Source organism: Toxorhynchites rutilus, chromosome 2 (genome assembly GCF_029784135.1).
Source record: "Toxorhynchites rutilus septentrionalis strain SRP chromosome 2, ASM2978413v1, whole genome shotgun sequence".
In the NCBI taxonomy this organism is placed as follows: Eukaryota; Metazoa; Arthropoda; class Insecta; order Diptera; family Culicidae; genus Toxorhynchites; species Toxorhynchites rutilus.
The window spans coordinates 131454490-131474780 of record NC_073745.1 but is presented as its reverse complement, the minus strand read 5'-3'; the positions used below and the strand labels follow the sequence as shown (position 1 = coordinate 131474780).

The window sequence follows — 20291 nt, the reverse complement described above, 5'->3', positions numbered from 1 at the left end:
CGCCAATTGAACTGTGTATACAGTTCAGAACGAACTGACCGCTGGCAGAACTGTACATGCAGTTCAGAACGAACTGTGTACGGTAAGTGGTGCGTAAGAGGAAAGAAAACGAATGAGTGATAGATGAATGGTGCTGCAAGGTAAATAGTTCTCAAATTAACGAATTGAAACAAACGATAGCCCCATGAAACAACAAAAATAATATGTCGGTATTGTCGCTTCATAAAAAACGCTTGTTGCGTTTTTTATGTTGCGTTCAAGATACGATGGTTTTAAATTGGATTGTTAAATTATTTATCAAATTTCATATTTTGGAGTTCAGGGTAAATATTTCAGTAAGTTGTTATGTCAATCTACCTCACTTATAAAATATAGTTGAAAGCTGAAAGTTGATTTAAACAGTCTTGTTAAACAGTAAAATTCGCGTCGCTAATGAAATATGTTTTATATTAAAGGGTGTGTCACATCAAATTGCATCACGGAAAAAACGCTGTAGAAATTCGCCCAGTAGACCGATCCTTTTGAAAATTTTAGACAGTAAAATAAAAACTATTGAACAACTTTTGGCATTTTCTTTTTATTCATACTTCGAGCCCAAGCCCGTATGCTCGCACCTTCCTCTTTACCCCGTCCATAAGGTTTTGTACAACGTCAGGTTGTAGTTTTTTTTTGAACAGAAATCCATTTTCTCTTGAAGTCCGCCTCCGATTTGACAACTTTTGGGTTCTTCCGGAGGGCCTGCTTCATTAATCGCCCAATATTTCTCTATTAGGCGAAGCTCCGGCGCGTTGGGCGAGTTCATTTCCTTTGGCACGAAGGTGACCCCGTTGGCTTCGTACCACTCCAACACGTCCTTTGAATAGTGGCACGAAGCGAGATCCGCCCAGAAGATGGTCGGGCCCTCGTGCTGCTTCAATAGTGGTAGTAAGCGCTTCTGTAGGCACTCCTTAAGGTAAACCTGCCCGTTTACCGTGCCGGTCATCACGAAGGGGGCGCTCCGCTTTCCGCAAGAGCAGATCGTTTGTCACACCATGTACTTTTTGGCAAACTTGGATAGTTTCTGCTTGCGAATCTCCTCCGGAACGCTGAATTTGTCCTCTGCGGAGAAGAACAACAGGCCCGGCAGCTGACGAAAGTCCGCTTTGACGTAGGTTTCGTCGTCCATTACCAGGCAATGCGGCTTCGTCAGCATTTCGGTGTACAGCTTCCGGGCTCGCGTCTTCCCCACCATGTTTTGCCTTTCGTCGCGGTTAGGAGCCTTCTGAACCTTGTATGTACGCAGGCCCTCCCGCTGCTTGGTCCGCTGGACGAATGAACTTGACAAATTCAGCTTATTGACGACATCCCGGACCGAACTTCTCGGATCACGTCTAAACTGCTTAACTACGCGCTTGTGATCTTTTTCACTGACGGAGCATCCATTTTTGCCGTTCTTCACCTTCCGGTCGATGGTTAGGTTCTCGAAGTATCGTTTTAGTACTCTGCTGACCGTGGATTGGACGATTCCCAGCATCTTACCGATGTCCCGATATGACAACTCCGGATTCTCGAAATGAGTGCACAGGATTAATTCACGACGCTCTTTTTCGTTCGACGACATTTTTCCAAATTTACGAAAAATTGACAGTGAAGCATGGCCAACGTGATCTATACACTCTTATCTGATTATAAGCGAAAGCTGAAAATATATAACCTAAAAATTAAATTTCTACAGCGTTTTTTCCGTGATACAATTTGATGTGACACACCTTTTATATCATATTGTGCTCGATAATTTTGAGATGGACGTTCGCGGTTTGGGTACAGTTTTGCTATAGCATTTATTGCAATACATCGTAAGCAAAGCAGTACAATGCTAGTTTATGCCGAAAATAATGAATAACGACTCAAACAAAATTAAAATTTCAAAATCAAAGTTTGATTTTCTATTGTGCTAAGTTATCTCTAACAAATATCGGACATATCCCGCCACTGTACAAAAGAGTGAGTGAACTGCTCAAAAGAACTAGTTCACTTAAGTGAACGGTTCATTAAAGTGAACCGTTTTGCCCACCTCTACTATGAAACTTAAGGTTGAATCCGGCCACATTAACAGTAAAATGTATAAATGATTCATTTATTAGGTTGCTAAATCAATCGGCGTTGACGGTGTGAAAAGACACTGTTGCTACTGTGCCAAAGGGAACCAAATAAAAGTTCGAACTCATTTAAAAAATACATCAAACGGAGGTAAGCGATAAATATGGAACAATACCATTCGGAACTATCACATTATTATTCGAATAGCTACTGAATAATTTTATGTAAATAAAAGATCGGTATGTGCGCGTACGCACGTCCCGGCTACCAAAAATTTCACACACGAGTTATCCACATGAGGGATAATCGCAGGGGTCAACCCAACCGAAGTGCAATGGAAGGGTCTCGCCCTGGGGGAACCGCCTTATTGATCACGGTAACCCCTGTGCCAGGTAAGTATGCTTTGCTGTGCTCGCCGGCAAACTCCAGACGGTTGCTTCACGTGGTCCTCTAGCGATTGTTTGAAACGAAATAAGCACCGAAAGCGACCACTATGTGAAGGGAAAGAAAAATGAATACCAACAAGATCTGGACAGATTGATTAGATCAGCATCCATACGATGCATCGGCGGGCGATGAGCAAAGAACGAAATTCAAAATGAACGCGCGCTAACTTACTGTTGTTTCAGCTGAATGTTCTGATAAAAGCTTCGATGGATATGATTTCGCGCTTCATGTGGAATTTTTAAAATAAACGTTATGAAATTAGGAACAACAGACTTTTGATGAAATATACGTCAATAGTAAAAGTACGATTAGGATGCATCGAAATTCAGACACTTAACACTCCTATACTCGCGCATTGGTCTGTCAGACCGAGAAATCAATAAATCGTTCATTTCTCAGAAAATATCAACACTACGACTTTGCGATTCTCTAGCTTCGTTATTCGTCGTTTGTCATCGTTTAGCGTATCGCATGTGTTAAGTAGAAAGGGCCGTGTGCCACTGTTTTAACACTTCCGGTCTGACACACCGACGCGAGTATAGGAGTAACTTTTTGGACAAGTGCCTTTTTGACGTGGGACTACGTCTAACCGGAGTATATGGGGGGTAAAATGAAAACCTAAACAGAGAACATGCAGGAAAAAATGAAAGATTCCGTATGCTTATAACTCGAACATTTCTGACTGGATCGGAAAGATGTTTACATCAATTGATAGGGAATATTTCTACGCTTCTATCGCAATTAATAAAATGTTATTTTTCATTAGATACACAATTGAATAACTGTAAAATGTTAAGCGTTATCTAAACGGCATAACTGCCTCATTTTGATTGGCCCGATCTACGATTTCCCTAACACAGCCATCAAATCCAAGCAGCCTTGGGTAAATCAGCATTGCAAATACATGAAAGTCGGGGGTATTTTTGTTCGGACTGAAATGTGTTTCCCTAACACAGACTTTAAATCCAAGGAGCGTGATGGAAATTGGCATTCCAAATACATGTAAGTCGGGGGCATTTTTGGTCCGACTGAAATGTGTTTCCCTAACACAGAGTTCAAATCCATGTAGCGTGGGGAAATCAACATTGCAAATACATGAAAGTCGGGGGAATTTTTGTTCCGACTGAAATGTATTTCCCCAACTACAGACATCAGAACCAAGGTGTCTGAGGAAATTGGCATTGTAAATTCATGCAAGTCAGTGGCATTTTTGTTCCGACTGAAATGTGTTTGCTTAACTCAGACTTCAAAACCAAAATGTCTGGGGAAAATCGGCTCTGCAAATAAATGCAAGCTTCGAGTACATTTGTACTCGCTTGCCTTTGTGCAAACTAGAATATGTTTCCTTAACACGGTCTCCTAAACTTGGGAACCTGGGAAAATCGTGCAGACATTAGAGACGAATGAACTTTTAAGTTTGCATCCTTTATAGTATAAAAAGTAGAAGTTGAAGTGATTGATTCATGCAAGTGCACCCGCATTTTTATTGCACTCCGAAAAGTGTTTTCCTAGTACGGATTACAAAAGCGGGTACAAACACAACGCTTTGGCTCGGTTATTCATTATTGTATTGAACGATATAATATAGACTATATATGACCTATACAATTTCTGAAATGAAGAATTTTACATAGAATATTCATTGGTTACGAATACTTCAACAAAATTACAATTGTTGGTAGGGTTAGTAAAAATTGCAATTCAACAAGAAAATTGAATCATCAATCAACGATACATCTTGCCTTGTCTGAATAATATTTAGTTAATAAACATTTGTAGACTTCCTCAAAGATAGCATTCACTTACAAAGTGTACAAGAGCTACGGATAGTCTTAGAGAATAGTATATATAATGCATGTTAATTATTTTCATATGAACTGTACTATTTTTACAATATATGTTACATTATATTTTCTTAAACTTTCATTGGTTTATTTATGTGCCTCTGTAGCGATATAGAATATTTGCAAGCCTATTTTTAAAAACCAAAATTCAGTCATATCTTTTTTTTCTATTCGGGGATTTGCAACAGAAAATACAAAACAAAGGTGTTGTCTTCTAGAAACCAAGCAAAGATTTTCGTTTCATGTGATACGGTCATAAAGTATCATCATGGTTCGAATAGTTTGTCACTATATTTTCTAACAAAATGAATATATCGTCGTTATAACCAATATATTTGTCAAATTGTGACAACGGGATAGGTTTTAACTTCCCTATACAGCCATTCCATGCCAAACCGATATAGTAGTTCTCAGATTTTCGTGAAAAGTGGTAGTCTAATCTTTATCGCAAAACATTAGACCCGTATTTTTTTTTGACGTGGGACTACGTCTAACCGGAGTATATGGAAGGTAAAATGAAAACCTAAACACAGAACATGCAGGAAAAAATGAAAGATTCCGAATGCTTATAACTGGAACATTTCTTACTGGATCGGAAAGATGTTGGCATCAATTGATACGGAATATTTCTACCCTTCTATCGCAATTAATAAAATGTTATTATTCATTAGATAAACAATTGAATAACTGTAAAATGTTAAGCGTTATCTAAACGGCATAACTGCCTCATTTTGATTGGCCCGATCTACGATTTCCCTAACACAGCCATCAAACCCAAGCAGCCTTGGGTAAATCAGCATTGCAAATACATGAAAGTCGGGGGTATTTTTGTTCCGACTGAAATGTGTTTCCCTAACACAGACTTTAAATCCAAGGAGCGTGATGGAAATTGGCATTCCAAATACATGTAAGTCGGGGGCATTTTTGGTCCGACTGAAATGTGTTTCCCTAACACAGAGTTCAAATCCATGTAGCGTGGGGAAATCAACATTGCAAATACATGAAAGTCGGGGGAATTTTTGTTCCGACTGAAATGTATTTCCCCAACTACAGACATCAGAACCAAGGTGTCTGAGGAAATTGGCATTGTAAATTCATGCAAGTCAGTGGCATTTTTGTTCCGACTGAAATGTGTTTGCTTAACTCAGACTTCAAAACCAAAATGTCTGGGGAAAATCGGCTCTGCAAATAAATGCAAGCTTCGAGTACATTTGTACTCGCTTGCCTTTGTGCAAACTAGAATATGTTTCCTTAACACGGTCTCCTAAACTTGGGAACCTGGGAAAATCGTGCAGACATTAGAGACGAATGAACTTTTAAGTTTAAATCCTTTATAGTATAAAAAGTAGAAGTTGAAGTGTTTGATTCATGCAAGTCGGGGGTATCTCTGCACCCGCATTTTTTTGCACTCCGCAAAGTGTTTTCCTAGCACGGATTACAAAAGCGGGTACGAACACAATGCTTTGGCTCGGTTATTCATTATTGTATTGAAGGATATACCTTCATATCTTCCGCTCATTGAATTTCTACGCATACCATTTGATGATTAGGCAAAATGTTGTTAACCATTTGCTGCGATAACGCCTATTCATTAAACAATATGCGTTCGACATACATGTCAAAATCGGAACTGAGTGCCTGAAGTTCATATAATCAAGCGAATGCGCGGTTCGATAAGTACGTACACTTGAGAGATGCAAACTTCAGAAGCAAATGTAAAATAAAATAATCGTTTGAAAATTCTCCCGTTCACAAACCGTAAAAGGACTGTCATTAAATTTACTATCACAATGCATGAATTGACCTTACATGACATTTCACAATCTTTTTACTTACAAATCAAATATATTGAATTCAATTGAATTCGGGAATTGTTTCATTCCATCAAACATTTAATCAATACAAACGAATGATTGATAAGCTAAGGTAGTCCCACGTCAACCTTGCGGTTATATCATAGATATAACCCACCCATTTTTTTTTCATATTCTGGAATATTGTTTAATGAAATGTTAGTGGCGTGGAATTTTTATTGAATATAATGCATGAGATCATTACCGGATCATAGCGGATCCATATATTAACTATTCGTCGTTAGATTCATAAATGTTTAACTTTCGTATAGTTATTCGCTAAATATAATGGTCATACATATACACACTTGTGAAATAATTTCCCTTGTGGAAGAATTGTAAACAGTAAACTATAAACTAATCGGAGGCTTATGGTAATTTTTAACAGTAACAGTTTCGGGGATATTTTTTTATAATGAAGAATATCGACAAGAAAACGAGAAAAAGAAAAGGAAGTTCCTGGAAATCCTTTTATATCATCTTTTTATGCCCCATCTAAAAAAGGCATTAATTCTTAGTTTACCAAGAATACAGAGACAAAGAATATTAGAAATATGTAATCTTTATGTTCCAGAACCTTTCTCATCTGGTGATTATCTAGAAGGCCGTTATACATTCTTCTCTTTGATAAAAAAAAACCTGAAAAACGCGCAACAACTGCATGAAATGTAAAAAATATGTTTGTTTCGTGCATGCAGTTATGCTATGTTCTGATTCTAACTCCAATGAAACCACAATCGATTAATACGTTTTTATCTTATTTTATAGCTTCTATGAATTTCGTTATTTGTGTTGGAGTATCAAAAATTACTCTGTTTTGAGGAGGCAGAATCAGATGATCTATTAAAACACAATAAAGACGAAGAAAACATATTTTTGGAGTTTTTTCATTTAATAATACCCTCTTCTTCAAATAAATGCCAATAAAGCCTGAAAAATACACAATGGTAACATTACAGAGAAGTTACACTTTCGGTCTGTGACACCGTGCGCGAGTATACGTGTTATGATTTTGCACGCGAGTACAGGAGGGTTAAGCGCTCACGATGATACTTCAACTACAACAAAATATGGACGACAAACATTTCATAACTCGAAAAATTATTTTTCCTATAGAATTAGGAAGCTTTCATACACTGCGTTTCACAACTATAGAACCACTCATTTTTTCTGATTTTCTAGAGATATGTAAGAAGTCAGTTGAAATGAAGTATATAGTATAGGATATAACAACTATCTTCAGTTAAAAGACTGACCATTTGAACTTTATTGTTGTGTTCAGGCGCGAAGCATTAAAAAAAACCGAAATTTCAGTGTTTCATAACTATAGAACCAGATGGAAGAACTCTAACTCCTTTACAAAATTAACGTCAATTTCACATGAATTACAATAAGTTTCTGATTCGTAGGTTATCCTTAGTTCTCAATAAGTTCAAATAACCCATTCGTGGTGGTTTCGACCAAGCTGCGCCATGTTGTAGTGTGTATCTCGTTCTACGCAGAAGATACTGCTCGTTGAGGCTCTTCAAATCACTCATACTGCTTGTAAGCTGCTTCTATTATTCGTACGATCACTCCTCATATGTTGTTGATAGGATTTTGATCTGGTAAACAAGCTGACCAGTCCAGAATCCGAAGCCCGTATCCAATAAACCATGCCTTGACATTCCGGATGTTAGGGAATTGATGCCAAACTACCAAAATTATTATAATAATTTTGACACTACACTAAATTGATATAATAGTAACTATCAGTCACATTAATTCAACATGCAAAAAATGTAATTGTTTTGGTATGATATTAAATGTAGTGAAATTTTTTGCTGAAGTGAAGGAAAATAGGCTAACATAGGGAACATAATTGAGTTGTGTATGCATTTCGTTTGATAAATTCAGGATTATGTTATAATGAGTTGCTAGGAATAACAACAACGTCCCAGAAAGGAGATGTATCCGCCGATTTCGCTCTCTCGCCACCCGCCATAAAATAGATGTACACAGTGCATTCAAAAATTTCCAGGACTATTTTTTGAAACAAAGAAAAAACGAGATACTCAAAAGATTAGATGTTAGTTTTCTACATACAGTGATAGACATTCGTTTAGTCGCACTTGAAAAAAAACTTGAAACACTACAAAACAACTAGGAATATTCTTTTTATCGGGATACTTATTTGCTGTAGTGATAGTATATTTAAGAAAGGACGTGCGTCACAATCAGACACACACACAAGGCGGCATCGGTGGATATAAACATTCAAACGTCGTTTTTTCCCGAGACATACGTTTAGTCGCAAGGCATTAAAATCGAGTTTTCGCATAATCACCAAGCCTTTATTTGTGTTTTTTGAAAAAATACTTGGGAATGTTCAATTTACAAGATAAATATTACATGTGCAACGTAAGAAGTTGGTCAGATTAGTGATTTACGTAGAATTTAAAGGAATGGCGAAAGGTATTCTATTGACGGAAGAGGGGCGGAAAATAATAAAGATATTCAGTGAACAAAAGTTTTATAATCGCTCGATCGTAACAAAAATTGGTCTATCTGAGTAAGTGGTACGGAATTTCTTAAATAGTGCCAGAAATATGGGATATAACGACCAATAAATGGGAACACCAAAGTTACTTTGCATCTTAAAGGTCGAATAAGACACGAAGCAACCAGGAAACGATGTCCTGCTCATACATTAAGGCAGAATCGGTTGTTCCAGTAACGAAGAGGCATATTGCGCGCACCTTGAATTAGTCACCAAACATCATGTGGAAGAAGCCGAAACTGACCGCCACCCATAAGCAGAACCATCTCATTTTCGCCTGGCAATACATGGAATGGAAACTAGAAAATGTTGTATTTTCTGGCGAAAAAAGTTCAATTTGTATGGTACGGACTGTTACAGTTGCTATTGGTATAATTTAAGTGAACAACGTGTCGTGAGATCGAAGCGAAACTTGGGGGTGGAAGTTTGACGTTTCCTCTCACAGCAAGGTTCTCATTTGTTTCATTTTCACCCGAATGAACTCCGAAAAGTATCTTCAATTACTGGAGGACGTTTTGATTGGCCATATTGAGAATAACGCTACCGAGGATGTCGTTTTTCCAGCAGGATTATGCATAGATCCACGTTTCCAAGCAATCGAAGGCATGGTTTGCCGAGAAGGCCATTCCGCTTCTTGAATGACCTGCTGGCAGACGATTGCAATGCCATAGAGAATCTTGGCCGAGATGGTCTATGCAAACGGATGACAATATGACAACATTTCCAGTCTCAAGGCAGTAATTCAGGAACGTTGGGCTATAATCAATATGGCAACACTTTAAAAGCTGTCTGACTCGATGCCAAACCGAGATTTCAAAGTGATCCGAAATGGAGGTAGACTTACTAAATATTAGTTACCAATTGGACTCGAAATTTGCCGCACAAATTTTCTTTTATTGAAACGGCTAAACCGATCTGAAGCTTCCACATATTTGAATTACTTAGAAAACAAAAAGTGAATTTATACTTTTTTTTAGAATGAATTCGACGAAAATAAACAATAATCGTCTTTTATGAGCAAATCTGTACAAAGAATTGACTTATTTTTAAAAATATTGAGGAAAAATAGGGTGCGGCTAAACGAATGTCTACCACTGTATAGGCCTTCTCCATCCACACAAATTGTTGAACGTTAGTAGAGGTGTCGGAAGGCGCGTTTCAACTGCTCAGCCGGTATGGAGTTCACAATAGGCGTCACATTTCGTTGAATATCTGGAACATCGTCAAAACGGTCCCCTTTCATAGCGTTCTTTAGCTTGGGAAACAAGAAAAAGTTGTCGTAAAGCAAAAACCATTCTTCAGATCGGTACTGGTCGGGCCGCACGGGCCGTATCCGTGCCATTCACTGTTTGCCCTGAAGGCACAAAATTTGATGGCGGCTCTCTGCTCCACAATTAAAATTGTGACGTGACAAAAAATCACTGCGTTACTCTTATTAGCTAATACTAGGTACTGAATCGAGATAGCGGTTCACGGTAGAAATGGAAGCTGGCCAGAAGTGGGCGGAAAGTAGTTCGTGCGTTGGAGCAGAGATAGCGTCACTTCCCGATTTCAGCGCGCGGTAGTTCCGGAACTTTTTGACGATCTCAAGGTAAAACATATTTTTCCGGATATTCCGTCACTTCTCATTCCTTCACGCCGTATAATGTGCGCTACACATACAACGTTCCGTCACTGTGCCATCAATTATTCTCTTGGACTTATTTGCCAACGACGAACTTGCCGTTGCTGGTAAATGTGAATGTTTCCATAAAAATTGCATGAGAAAATAATAGACGCAAAGTGACGTGACGTGAACGTTACATAGATGTTGTATGTGAATCGCATTTAAACCTTCCGCGGCCGAAGACGAACACAAAAAATAGACAGCTCAAATTGGACGATCCGTTCTCGATGCGCAAACAAACAATTGTGGCTATTGATTTTCATATATAACTATTGAAATAATTTTTTTCAGTAATATGCTATCAGATTGTGTTACATTTACACTTATACTGGACGTTTTCGAATTTCAGTTGAGGGGGTAGAGGCACGAATTTCGGACGTTTTTACGAGCGCCGAAAAAATATAACAAAGGATATTTTTACTATCCATTTTATCATTATTTATTTGTCTATCTTTTAATAATAAAACAAAAACTAAACAATAAAAAAATTATTTGTAATGAGAATAGTTACAAGATGATAAAGTTCAAAAAAAGGTGTGTCATGGCATACACGATTCCAGCCCTTCTGGTTATCTGACACAAAAAAAATCGAACAGATTCTGAATCAGTAAAGATGCCGCTATCGCATGAACTTGTAGATATAGTGAACAAAAATAACGGGGAAAAAAATAAAAAAATCGATTTCTTTTTACTTTTTATCAAAAAATTTGTGGACTAACACATTTTTTGGCCAACTAAGTAAATAGCAACTCCATTTAACCAGCTTTCATTTGATCCAGTTGACGTTTGACGTTTCTGTAGTATCTTTCAACTTTATGCTTACAGTTGCTTCGACTTTTCAGAGATTTTTCGAAATATTCATTAATTGAGAAATGATTCAGACGCAAATTCAAACCAATTGTTACTAAGTGAACGGTAGTCCTACGACAGCCTTGCGGTTGTATCACAGATGTAACCCACCCCCAGATGTTTATGATTTGGCATCATGTCATTATGTCGCCAGCAACTTGCAGGTGTTGCCCAAGCACAAGAACATTCCCAATCGAGAAATATTGGGACATCGTCAAGCGGAACTTGAACCGGACCCAGAGATTGAGAAGGAATTCAATATTATAACATTTTGTCAAGTAATCAATCGGTGAATTCCAATAAGTACTACTTGTAATTGGACATAGCAGCGATCCAGGTCAAACGTCCAAAATTAGTCAATACGATAGGCTTCGTGTTCCATCAAGGAAACGCTATCTCTTCGATAACCCTACAAATTTTGGCTGAGTTCAGCTGGAGTGCGCTATCTCACCCGCTATTCAGTAGAACCCCGATTATCCGCGGAATAGTCGGGCTAGCTCACCGCGGATAACGCTGTAAATGACTAAAAATGAGTTCCAAACACGTAAAAAAAATATTTCGGCATGAAAACTATGTTTTATCAATACATAAATCATTAAACTATCCATCTACCAGGTCGAGTACACCAGTGATCAGATAATGTGAAAGCCATGACCAAAACAAAAGTGTATGAGTCTATCATTCACCGACTAATTCGGGGAAGGCCTGTAGATTTACTATGGAGCTTGCTTCCGCGGATAATCCGCTCGGATAATCAGGGTTCCACTGTATTAACTAGATATTGTACCTGATCAGTTGTTCAGGTCTCTGGAACGTTCTTTCAGTAAAAAGAACGTTTTGCACAGCATTAAAAAGCATTTCGTCTAATTTATCGACGAGATACGAACAAGTTCTGGGAGGATTGACTTTAAAGTTTGGGTCATTTTTCTTTCACATGATCATAAATCGAAAATATTAATATAGCTTCATCAATGTTTCATTGTTTATTTAGGAACTTTCCTTTTGATTGTCCGGCTTAAATTACACTTACACTTGTGACAGGTTTGGATTGATTCGTTGGAAACGTTTGCTAATGATGGAGACATTATTGTAAAATTGTCTGGAATGTTGTGTGATTTTTTTAATTTTATGGATATTACCGAAAGCGTTTCTGATTTCAATAAATAATTACCTATAGAATACTAATCGAAACAACTTTTGTTTCTCATTCGTTTTACGATTATTTTATTACGATTTACAGTAATTGAAAAAAAATCGTATCGAAAAAAGCATATAATTATACTCATACCATTACATGGGAATTAATAAATAATTGTAATCAATATTCACATTTATCGTGAATTTACTCTACTCCTAGTGCTGCATTCGACAATATATTGAGACTTAATACTAATAAAAAATCTCATGAAGACATATTATCTTCCTACAAATTTTCAGCTTGGTTTGGCTCTATCGTAACCCTCGCGTAAGGACTACTTGAGCCCACTTTCCTTAATTGCACTTGCTGTCGAGGTCGAATGGTTACGTACACCAGATAGCCGGCAACGATGACAAGCACAATTAGCAGGACACCGAGCAACACGTTGAACAGCGTGTAAATCCAAGACTTTTCCACTTGACACTGCAGCTGGGATACATCGATATCGGAAAACTGTTGCCCACGCAGGGATGCAGGCTTCGAGCAGGATGCATGGGTTGATACATTAAATTCTTTCAGCCATCGTATCTCGCAGTCACAGCTCAAAGGGGTTCCTGCCAGGTCTAGGAGGGTAATCTTTTCGAAGGCGAACTGCAGCGATGAGTTGAGCGTTCGAATGTTGGTTCCCTTCAGAATCAGTTCCTCCAATGCGGTATCGGTTTCGTTGAGGATAACATTTTTACCAAAAGCGTGTGGATCGATGAATGTCAAGTTGCGTGAGCCTTGCAGATTCAAACGAACTAATCGCGGGAGACCGAATAAAGCATATTCGTCCAGTTTATACAGATTTGGCATGTCCTCCATTGTGAGGATTTGCAAATTGAAAAGATGAGGCAAAAATTTCGCTGTCATCACACGGATGGGATTTCCACTGACGTCAAGATGGGTAATTCCTTTCGGCAGCTTTTGTATTTGCGTCAATTGGTTGAAGCTCATGATAACGCTATCCAGTCCGATTCCATTCGTCAAATCTATGTTCACGAGGCTACAACTTTCCAGCTCAATGATATTGAGCCGAGGCGTTACTCCAAGCTTCAGGAAGATGTCGTTTTCCGATGTGTTCAGTAAGCTTCCGAGAGGATTATTCGAGAGCACGAGATGCTCCAGGTTCATCAAAGTAGATAATGCATTACCCTGGATTGTTGCGATGCTGTTTTGAGCAAGGTTTAACTTTCTGAGCAGTGTTAGCCCAACGAAAACATCGCTGCTCACGGTAGTGATTTTATTCTCACTCAGGTCCAACTCCAACAAACTGGTAACGTTGGCAAAATTCTTATCTCTCAGCGTTGTTATCACGTTGTTACGCACACTGAGGTACTTCAGCTTATCACCGACAAAGTTTGGTACCGAGGAAAATTTGTTATACGATACATCCAACCGTATGGATCCTTGTGGTAAAATTTCCGCTCGGAATATATCGTTTTGCAGATGATGATCCTGGCAGTTAATTATCACCACCGGTATGCCCCATGGGGGAGAATTTTCCACGTCACAGTCACAGTACTTGCCGCCGTTTTCTTCTGCCGGATCTATTAGTGGTTTATCAAAGTTGCACAGCTTCGTCAACTCCTCGTCTTTTTGCCCCACTACGATCACTGCGAAACTTGTCAGAATATTAATTAGAAGACACAATTTTCCGAACATTATCTCTGTCGTGCTATTTTTCCTTAACGAAATTTTCCTTTTTGTTTGCTCAGGTTGAAAGAGGGTCTAACCCCACACCTATATGAACGCTGTGCAATATATATTTATACCTTTCTTATCAGTTTATGTTGATCACAAGTTTAATTTTAATTAAAATTATCATTCCTCATCAAATATTTGAACACAAAACGTTTTCCTCTTTTCACCAGGGAAATGGGAGTTTTGTCCTTGCCAATCCAAAGCTTCTTTTACCCGGACAAAAATTTTAATTAGTGTGAATCAACCTTTAATTAACTGCCACCCCGCTTCCTGGTGCGATGTGATATCAGATCCGATGCTGCTTTGCCGGGTCAAATCCGAATCGTAAGGAAAAATTCTCATGCATAATTTCCTGCCAATTGATAATTCGAAACTGCGTTCACTGGTTGCGTCTTCTCGCAGATTTTTGACCTGGATTCTTTCGTTTTGAGATGTTTGTGCCGAATTTGATTATTCAATGTTTATTTTCGTATGCCGCGCCGTTTACTCTGCCATGGAACCAAATACCAAATGCGTTATGATTAGTAGCGATCGGGGCAAAATTTCGCGCTTAACTGAATTCGGGCAAGGAAATTGAATCAATCAGACTGACTTTTACGAACGGAGTATTACGATTTCTCGTGTGAGGTGCATTCTTGTTATCAGTGAGTTTTGGGGCGCACCGACGCACATACAGATACCGATAGGGAGGTGTATTTAACTGGTGATAAGAAACGCCGGTGAGTAGATAAGTCGATGAGGTGTGTTATTGTGACTGCTGCGTATTTGGTGCGTTATATTCTTCGAAATTCTGTGAGTGAATTGCTTCCAAAAAATTGTCTATGAGCGTACCGATTCGCGTTGCTTTAGAGAAGATGATTTTTCTGTAGAATGTTGTTGATCCCTAGATGACATAGGTTTATCGAATGGAACCAAATTGAATTCGAATTCGCGTTGACGGCATCGAGTTTCGTGTTCTGTCATTGTGAAGTGTAAATCATATTTGATACTACAAGTGGAATAAACGTGTAGACAAATGATAAAGTAAACAAACAGAACAACATTAATAAAAACGATAAATAATTATCTCAATTCAAAATATAACGATATGAAATTACTTTCGGACATTCTAATCTGATAATGTATTTTCCTTTCACGCCAGCTTCAAGATTTAATAAATGATGACAATGTTCCCTCCGGAAACACGAATCGCTTCGGAATAGGTATATAATAATCGAACAAAGAGTAAGCATCATAAAAGTGCGGACCGAATAGCTTATTTCATGTAAGCTGTTAGAATAATTCTCATTTTCAACATTTCCAGTGTATTTATTACGAATAATTTTTATTCTAAGGAAGTAAAAACTACAAAAATCAGAAAAAATCAGAAACATTTCAGTAAAATCAGGGAAAATCGAGTATTTGTCAGGATATCAGGGAGTGTGCCAAAAAATTTGGGAAAACCTGAACAATCAGGAAGGTTGGCATCTCTGGTTCGGACTGAAGTTCTTCAAAAGGGTGAAGATACTGACTGAAGCAGCTATAGCCAGAATTGAACTGAATCATATAAAAATAAGTAAACAATCTTTTTAAGTTAAACGGTTTCATTGTGATTAAACGTAACAATAATACATATAATGTGAATTTGACAAGTAGCAGTTAGTAACTATCACACTCACTCCTTCATTAATCTAGGACATTAATGAGACTAAAATAAAATCGTGCGACACGTCGGATATATACAGCCATTCCATGCCAAACCGATATAGATCAGATTTCTCAGATTTCGTCAAAAGTGGTAATTTTGTTATTTATCACAAAACATTAGACCAGTATTTTCTTATTTTTTATAGAGGTGTCCATTTCCGTTTTAGGGTGGTCCGAAAAATTATTTTTTTCCACTTTCTCCCAAAAATGACCTCTTTTAAAAATTAAAAAAATAACTTCTGAACTACTTAACCGATTTAAATGATCGCCATATTAAACTGAATCCAATGAGCTAGCCTTTCATTAAAAAACTTTGAAAAATCATATCTCAGAAACGAAGAAAATAGCATCTCTGATATCGAAATATGTTATGTAAAAAATCCAGCTTTAAAAAAAAATATATATATAAAAAATATTGCGCCCTCTAGTTCAACGCCATGAAAACAACAAAAAACGACTACAATCAATAACAACGAAAATTAAATCTATTGTTTTTTCAAGTTCAATAGTTTTTAAAGGCTAGTTAATTGGCTTCAATTTGATATGTCGATTACCTAAATCGGTTCAGTAGTTCATAAGTAATGATTTTTTTAAAAAAGTGATTTTTAGGAAAAGGTGGAAAAAATTGATTTTTTGGATCACCCTAAAATGGAAATGGACACCTCTGTATATATCTATTCCGAAGCGATTTACGTTGCCGGAGAGAACATTTTTTTTTAATCTTGAAGTTGGCGTGAAAGGAAGTTCTAAATCATTATATTTCGAATTAAAATAATTATTTGTTGGTTTTTTTTAATGTGGTCCTGCCTTTTACTTTACCGTTTGTCTACAGATTTCTTAGTATTGACACGAAAGTTTGTCTTCATAATATAAAAAAACATTATCAAATACAGTTTTTTGTTCAATATTTTTCACAATTTAAAAAAAACGAGGTCCTCTATTACGTAGCATACATATTCGATGGGAAAAAGTAAAATTTTATTCATAATTCTTAGTTCAAAAGTGCGTTTATTCCACTTGAAGTATAAATTATGATTCTCGCCTCACAACGACAAAACACGAAGCACAATGCCGTCAACACGAATGCAATAAATGAACATTCACAATTTTTTTCTCTCACTTTCAACTTCAAGGATGACTGCTTGTCATCTTTCATCCCTAAGTTCCTTCAAGGGAAAAAAACTTCGACTCTATGAAATTCATAAAAAAATACCTTGAGCAATTTTCGACGTAAAAGTAAACATGTTTTGAGATGATAAAATTTATATGCTTCGTGAAAGATAACGAATGATTGTGGAACAAAACTGTGCATATAGAATTGAAATTAAAAACCAAAATATTGCTTTTATTTTCCCAAAAATAAGAACGATGTTTTCGGGCAATCCAATATTAATTACCCTGATTCCTCTTGATTTTTATTTCAATTTTTCCTGACTTTGAAATTTTAGTTGGCAAGTCTGGTTGCCACCGTCAAAGAAAACAAGTCACCGTTCTATCAGCTATCTATTTAGAACGAGCTTTGAGCTACAAATTAGTGTACAGTTAGTTTCAATTCAATCAGTATTTCGTAATTCAACTTACAATTTCAGTGAACTTTTCTTCCACAGTCTCTCCTAACATCTCACGAATCTAATTTCTAATTGGAACTTTTTATTATTCGAACCTAATTTTAGAGTTTTGTTTTAGTATTTAGTATCGATGAATTTTTAGATTTACTTACAAAAATCGAATTATTATTTTAAGCACAAAAACACAAGTTAACCGAAAAATTGTCTTTTTAAAATTTAACTTCTCTTCTTCCTTTTGCGCATATAGTATAGAGAAAAACAAAAAAACTCCAAATTCAAAGGCGAATACATTCTTGTTGACGGTATCCATAATCCAGTCTGGGCTCTAGGCTCTACTATAGATCGCTGTGCCCATCGGTAATGTTTGACGGTAAAACATTGGTCGTAACGCATGCCGCAACAGAATGAAAGTAAGCCGAAACACAAACTTCTGCATAACTCGAGAACTAATCAAGCAAATGGAGTCAAATTTGGGATGTGAGGGTTTTCGGGTTCCATAAAAACAATACACATATTTCAACCAAACACATTCCAACCAAATATGACAATTGAAAAATTTCGGAAAACTCTGAAAAAAATATTAAAAAGTTCGAGAAATTCAATTCGCATATGTTCTATAATTACATATTGACAAGCGTTATTAGTCCATTTGATGTTTGCGCTAACGAAATTGATTTTCATTCATTCCTATATCGTCTTCTATCTATATATACAAGGAAAGCTCTCTATAGCGACATGGCAAGGGACCGTCGTTATAGAGAATTGCCACTATAAGGAACTGTCGCTATAGAGAATTCGATGGTTGTTATAGAGAGAGAAACGCTCAAGTTCACACGAAGCAGTTAAACTACATTATCTTGAAACAAAAACAACAAAACATTGAACAATAGATACAAAATTCAGCTCATTTGTCCCCTAACACATTTTTCTTTAAATAAAAAAAACAGGAAGTGGGTTATATCTATGGTATAACCGCAAGAGTGACGTAGGACTATCGTTGATTTAGAGATCATTTGTTTGAAGGTGAATCTGAATTCATTCTGAATGAATGAATATTTGGGGGACTTCGAAAACGAGAGCGTTACGTTGGAGGCACAAGGTTTTATGCATCCAATATTGGATACGGAAATATACTACTGATGGGGAAGAATAATCTTCAGAAGCTATCCTGTTAATTGCGATTGATTGAAAAATCACAAAACCAAATGTATTTGGTCACAGTGTTACATGGATAGAAAACATTCAAATAAACTCTTTCACATGAATGTAATTTTAAAATCTCAGAGGAACTGGCAGATTATTTTCAGTAACGATTAGATATTACCACATTTTTCTCGATACTGGAAGCCCACCAGTGGTTAATGCTAACTCGATAATCATCTGTTATCATTTGTTTGAAGTTCAATCTGAATTCATTCTGAATGAATGATCATTTGGGGGACTTCGAAAACGAGAGCGTTACGTTGGAGGCACAAGGTTTTATGCATCCAATATTGGATACGGAAATATCCTACTGATGGGGAAGAATAATCTTCAGAAGCTATCCTGTTAATTGCGATTGATTGAAAAATCACAAAACCAAATGTATTTGGTCACAGTGTTACATGGATAGAAAACATTCAAATAAACTCTTTCACATGAATGTAATTTTAAATTCCCAGAGGAACTGGCAGATTATTTTTCGGATCTTTCTCGATGCTGAATGGCATCTAAACGGAAAGAATTCCACGCGTGTATATATGTGTGTGTGTGTAGCGGCTGCTTCGTGATCTTCCCGGGGAACCGTTTGTGGCATCACTCTCCTCCTGATGGATTCCCTTCTGGCCTAAGGTGCACAAACAGGCTCTTGGTGACACCGTTCATTCGCGCTTTCATGATAAACGAAGAGCTTCACCACAACAGCGACAACATGCTCCAATCGCTGTTCAATTAGAACTGAGTGGATTTCCGAGCGGCGCTCGCTTATATACCGATTGGTGATTTCAATAGCCTGTTTTGAAAGCAATTTTAAGACTATTGAAACAAGTTTTTGGATCAGAAAGTAACAAGTATAGAACGCGTAGACATTTTATCTTTCGAATGAAGTGTTTATCATTACATTTCGTTCAGTTGTTTAGGAGCTATTAACGCTCAAAAACTCGATCTCCGGCGTAACGCTTTCGTTTTCGAAACTTTGATTTTACACCCCGGTATAGAAATGAAAGACGTAGTCCTACGTCAAAATAAATGTTGTCCTTTGGTAATTTGTTTAGTGGATAAACCAGCATAAATAGTTTAGAAAGTATCTTCTAGCTGATTTTGACAGAGTGGACTTATAGTTCCAATATCGACTACTTCTACACTAAATGAGTTTCATCATCATTGTTATCTATAGATTATTACTCTTGCACTGCTTTCTATTATGTCATCGTCCTATAAAACTGCTCCTTCGCATAAATTGTCGTCAAAAGTGTCGTAGTCTGGAGAATACAAATTTCGATGATACCTTATATGATTTTTTTTTTAATATTAACAATTTATAACCAAACCGTCAAAAGAATCAAAACTTTGTTCAACGAGTGCTTCAAAATTTGATCGGAATACATAACGGCCCATGTCGCTGTCAATGCTGTTTTCGTTGATCCATATCAAAATGTCTGATTTTACAAAATTAGCTTTGACGAAGCAATTCACAATAGTGGACTGTCTGAGCTAAGTTTGTGTTGAATTCAGATGGCTGGCAACTGAACAGAGATAGGGGAAACTGACAGCATTCCTTTCTAGCCTCTCTCTAGCACTGCTTTAGTGGAATGGATTTAGTTAGCGCCAGAATAATTTTGAGAATCTTGAGAAAATGTAATCCACAACAGCTAACCTGTATTGCGTTTCTTTTCACCCAC

At 37.2% G+C, this 20291-nt stretch overlaps 1 protein-coding gene and 1 non-coding gene across 2 annotated transcripts; both read right to left on the bottom strand.

The window, feature by feature from the left end:
• Positions 1–2315: 2315 nt before the first annotated feature.
• LOC129772009 (U1 spliceosomal RNA) lies at positions 2316–2479 on the bottom strand. Its single transcript, XR_008742526.1, has one exon. It is a non-coding gene; the product is annotated as a U1 spliceosomal RNA (small nuclear RNA).
• Positions 2480–12246: 9767 nt separating this feature from the next.
• LOC129768384 (leucine-rich repeat neuronal protein 1-like) lies at positions 12247–14751 on the bottom strand. The gene has a single exon (XM_055769998.1). It carries the CDS (start codon positions 14117–14119, stop codon positions 12701–12703), a length of 1419 nt encoding a protein of 472 aa, XP_055625973.1. The 5' UTR covers positions 14120–14751; the 3' UTR covers positions 12247–12700.
• Between the last annotated feature and the right edge of the window lie 5540 nt (positions 14752–20291).

What these genes read in the sequence shown, in the direction of transcription:
- LOC129768384 (XM_055769998.1), bottom strand. Translation starts at nt 14,119, where the DNA reads ATGTTCGGAAAATTGTGTCTTCTAATTAATATTCTGACAAGTTTCGCA.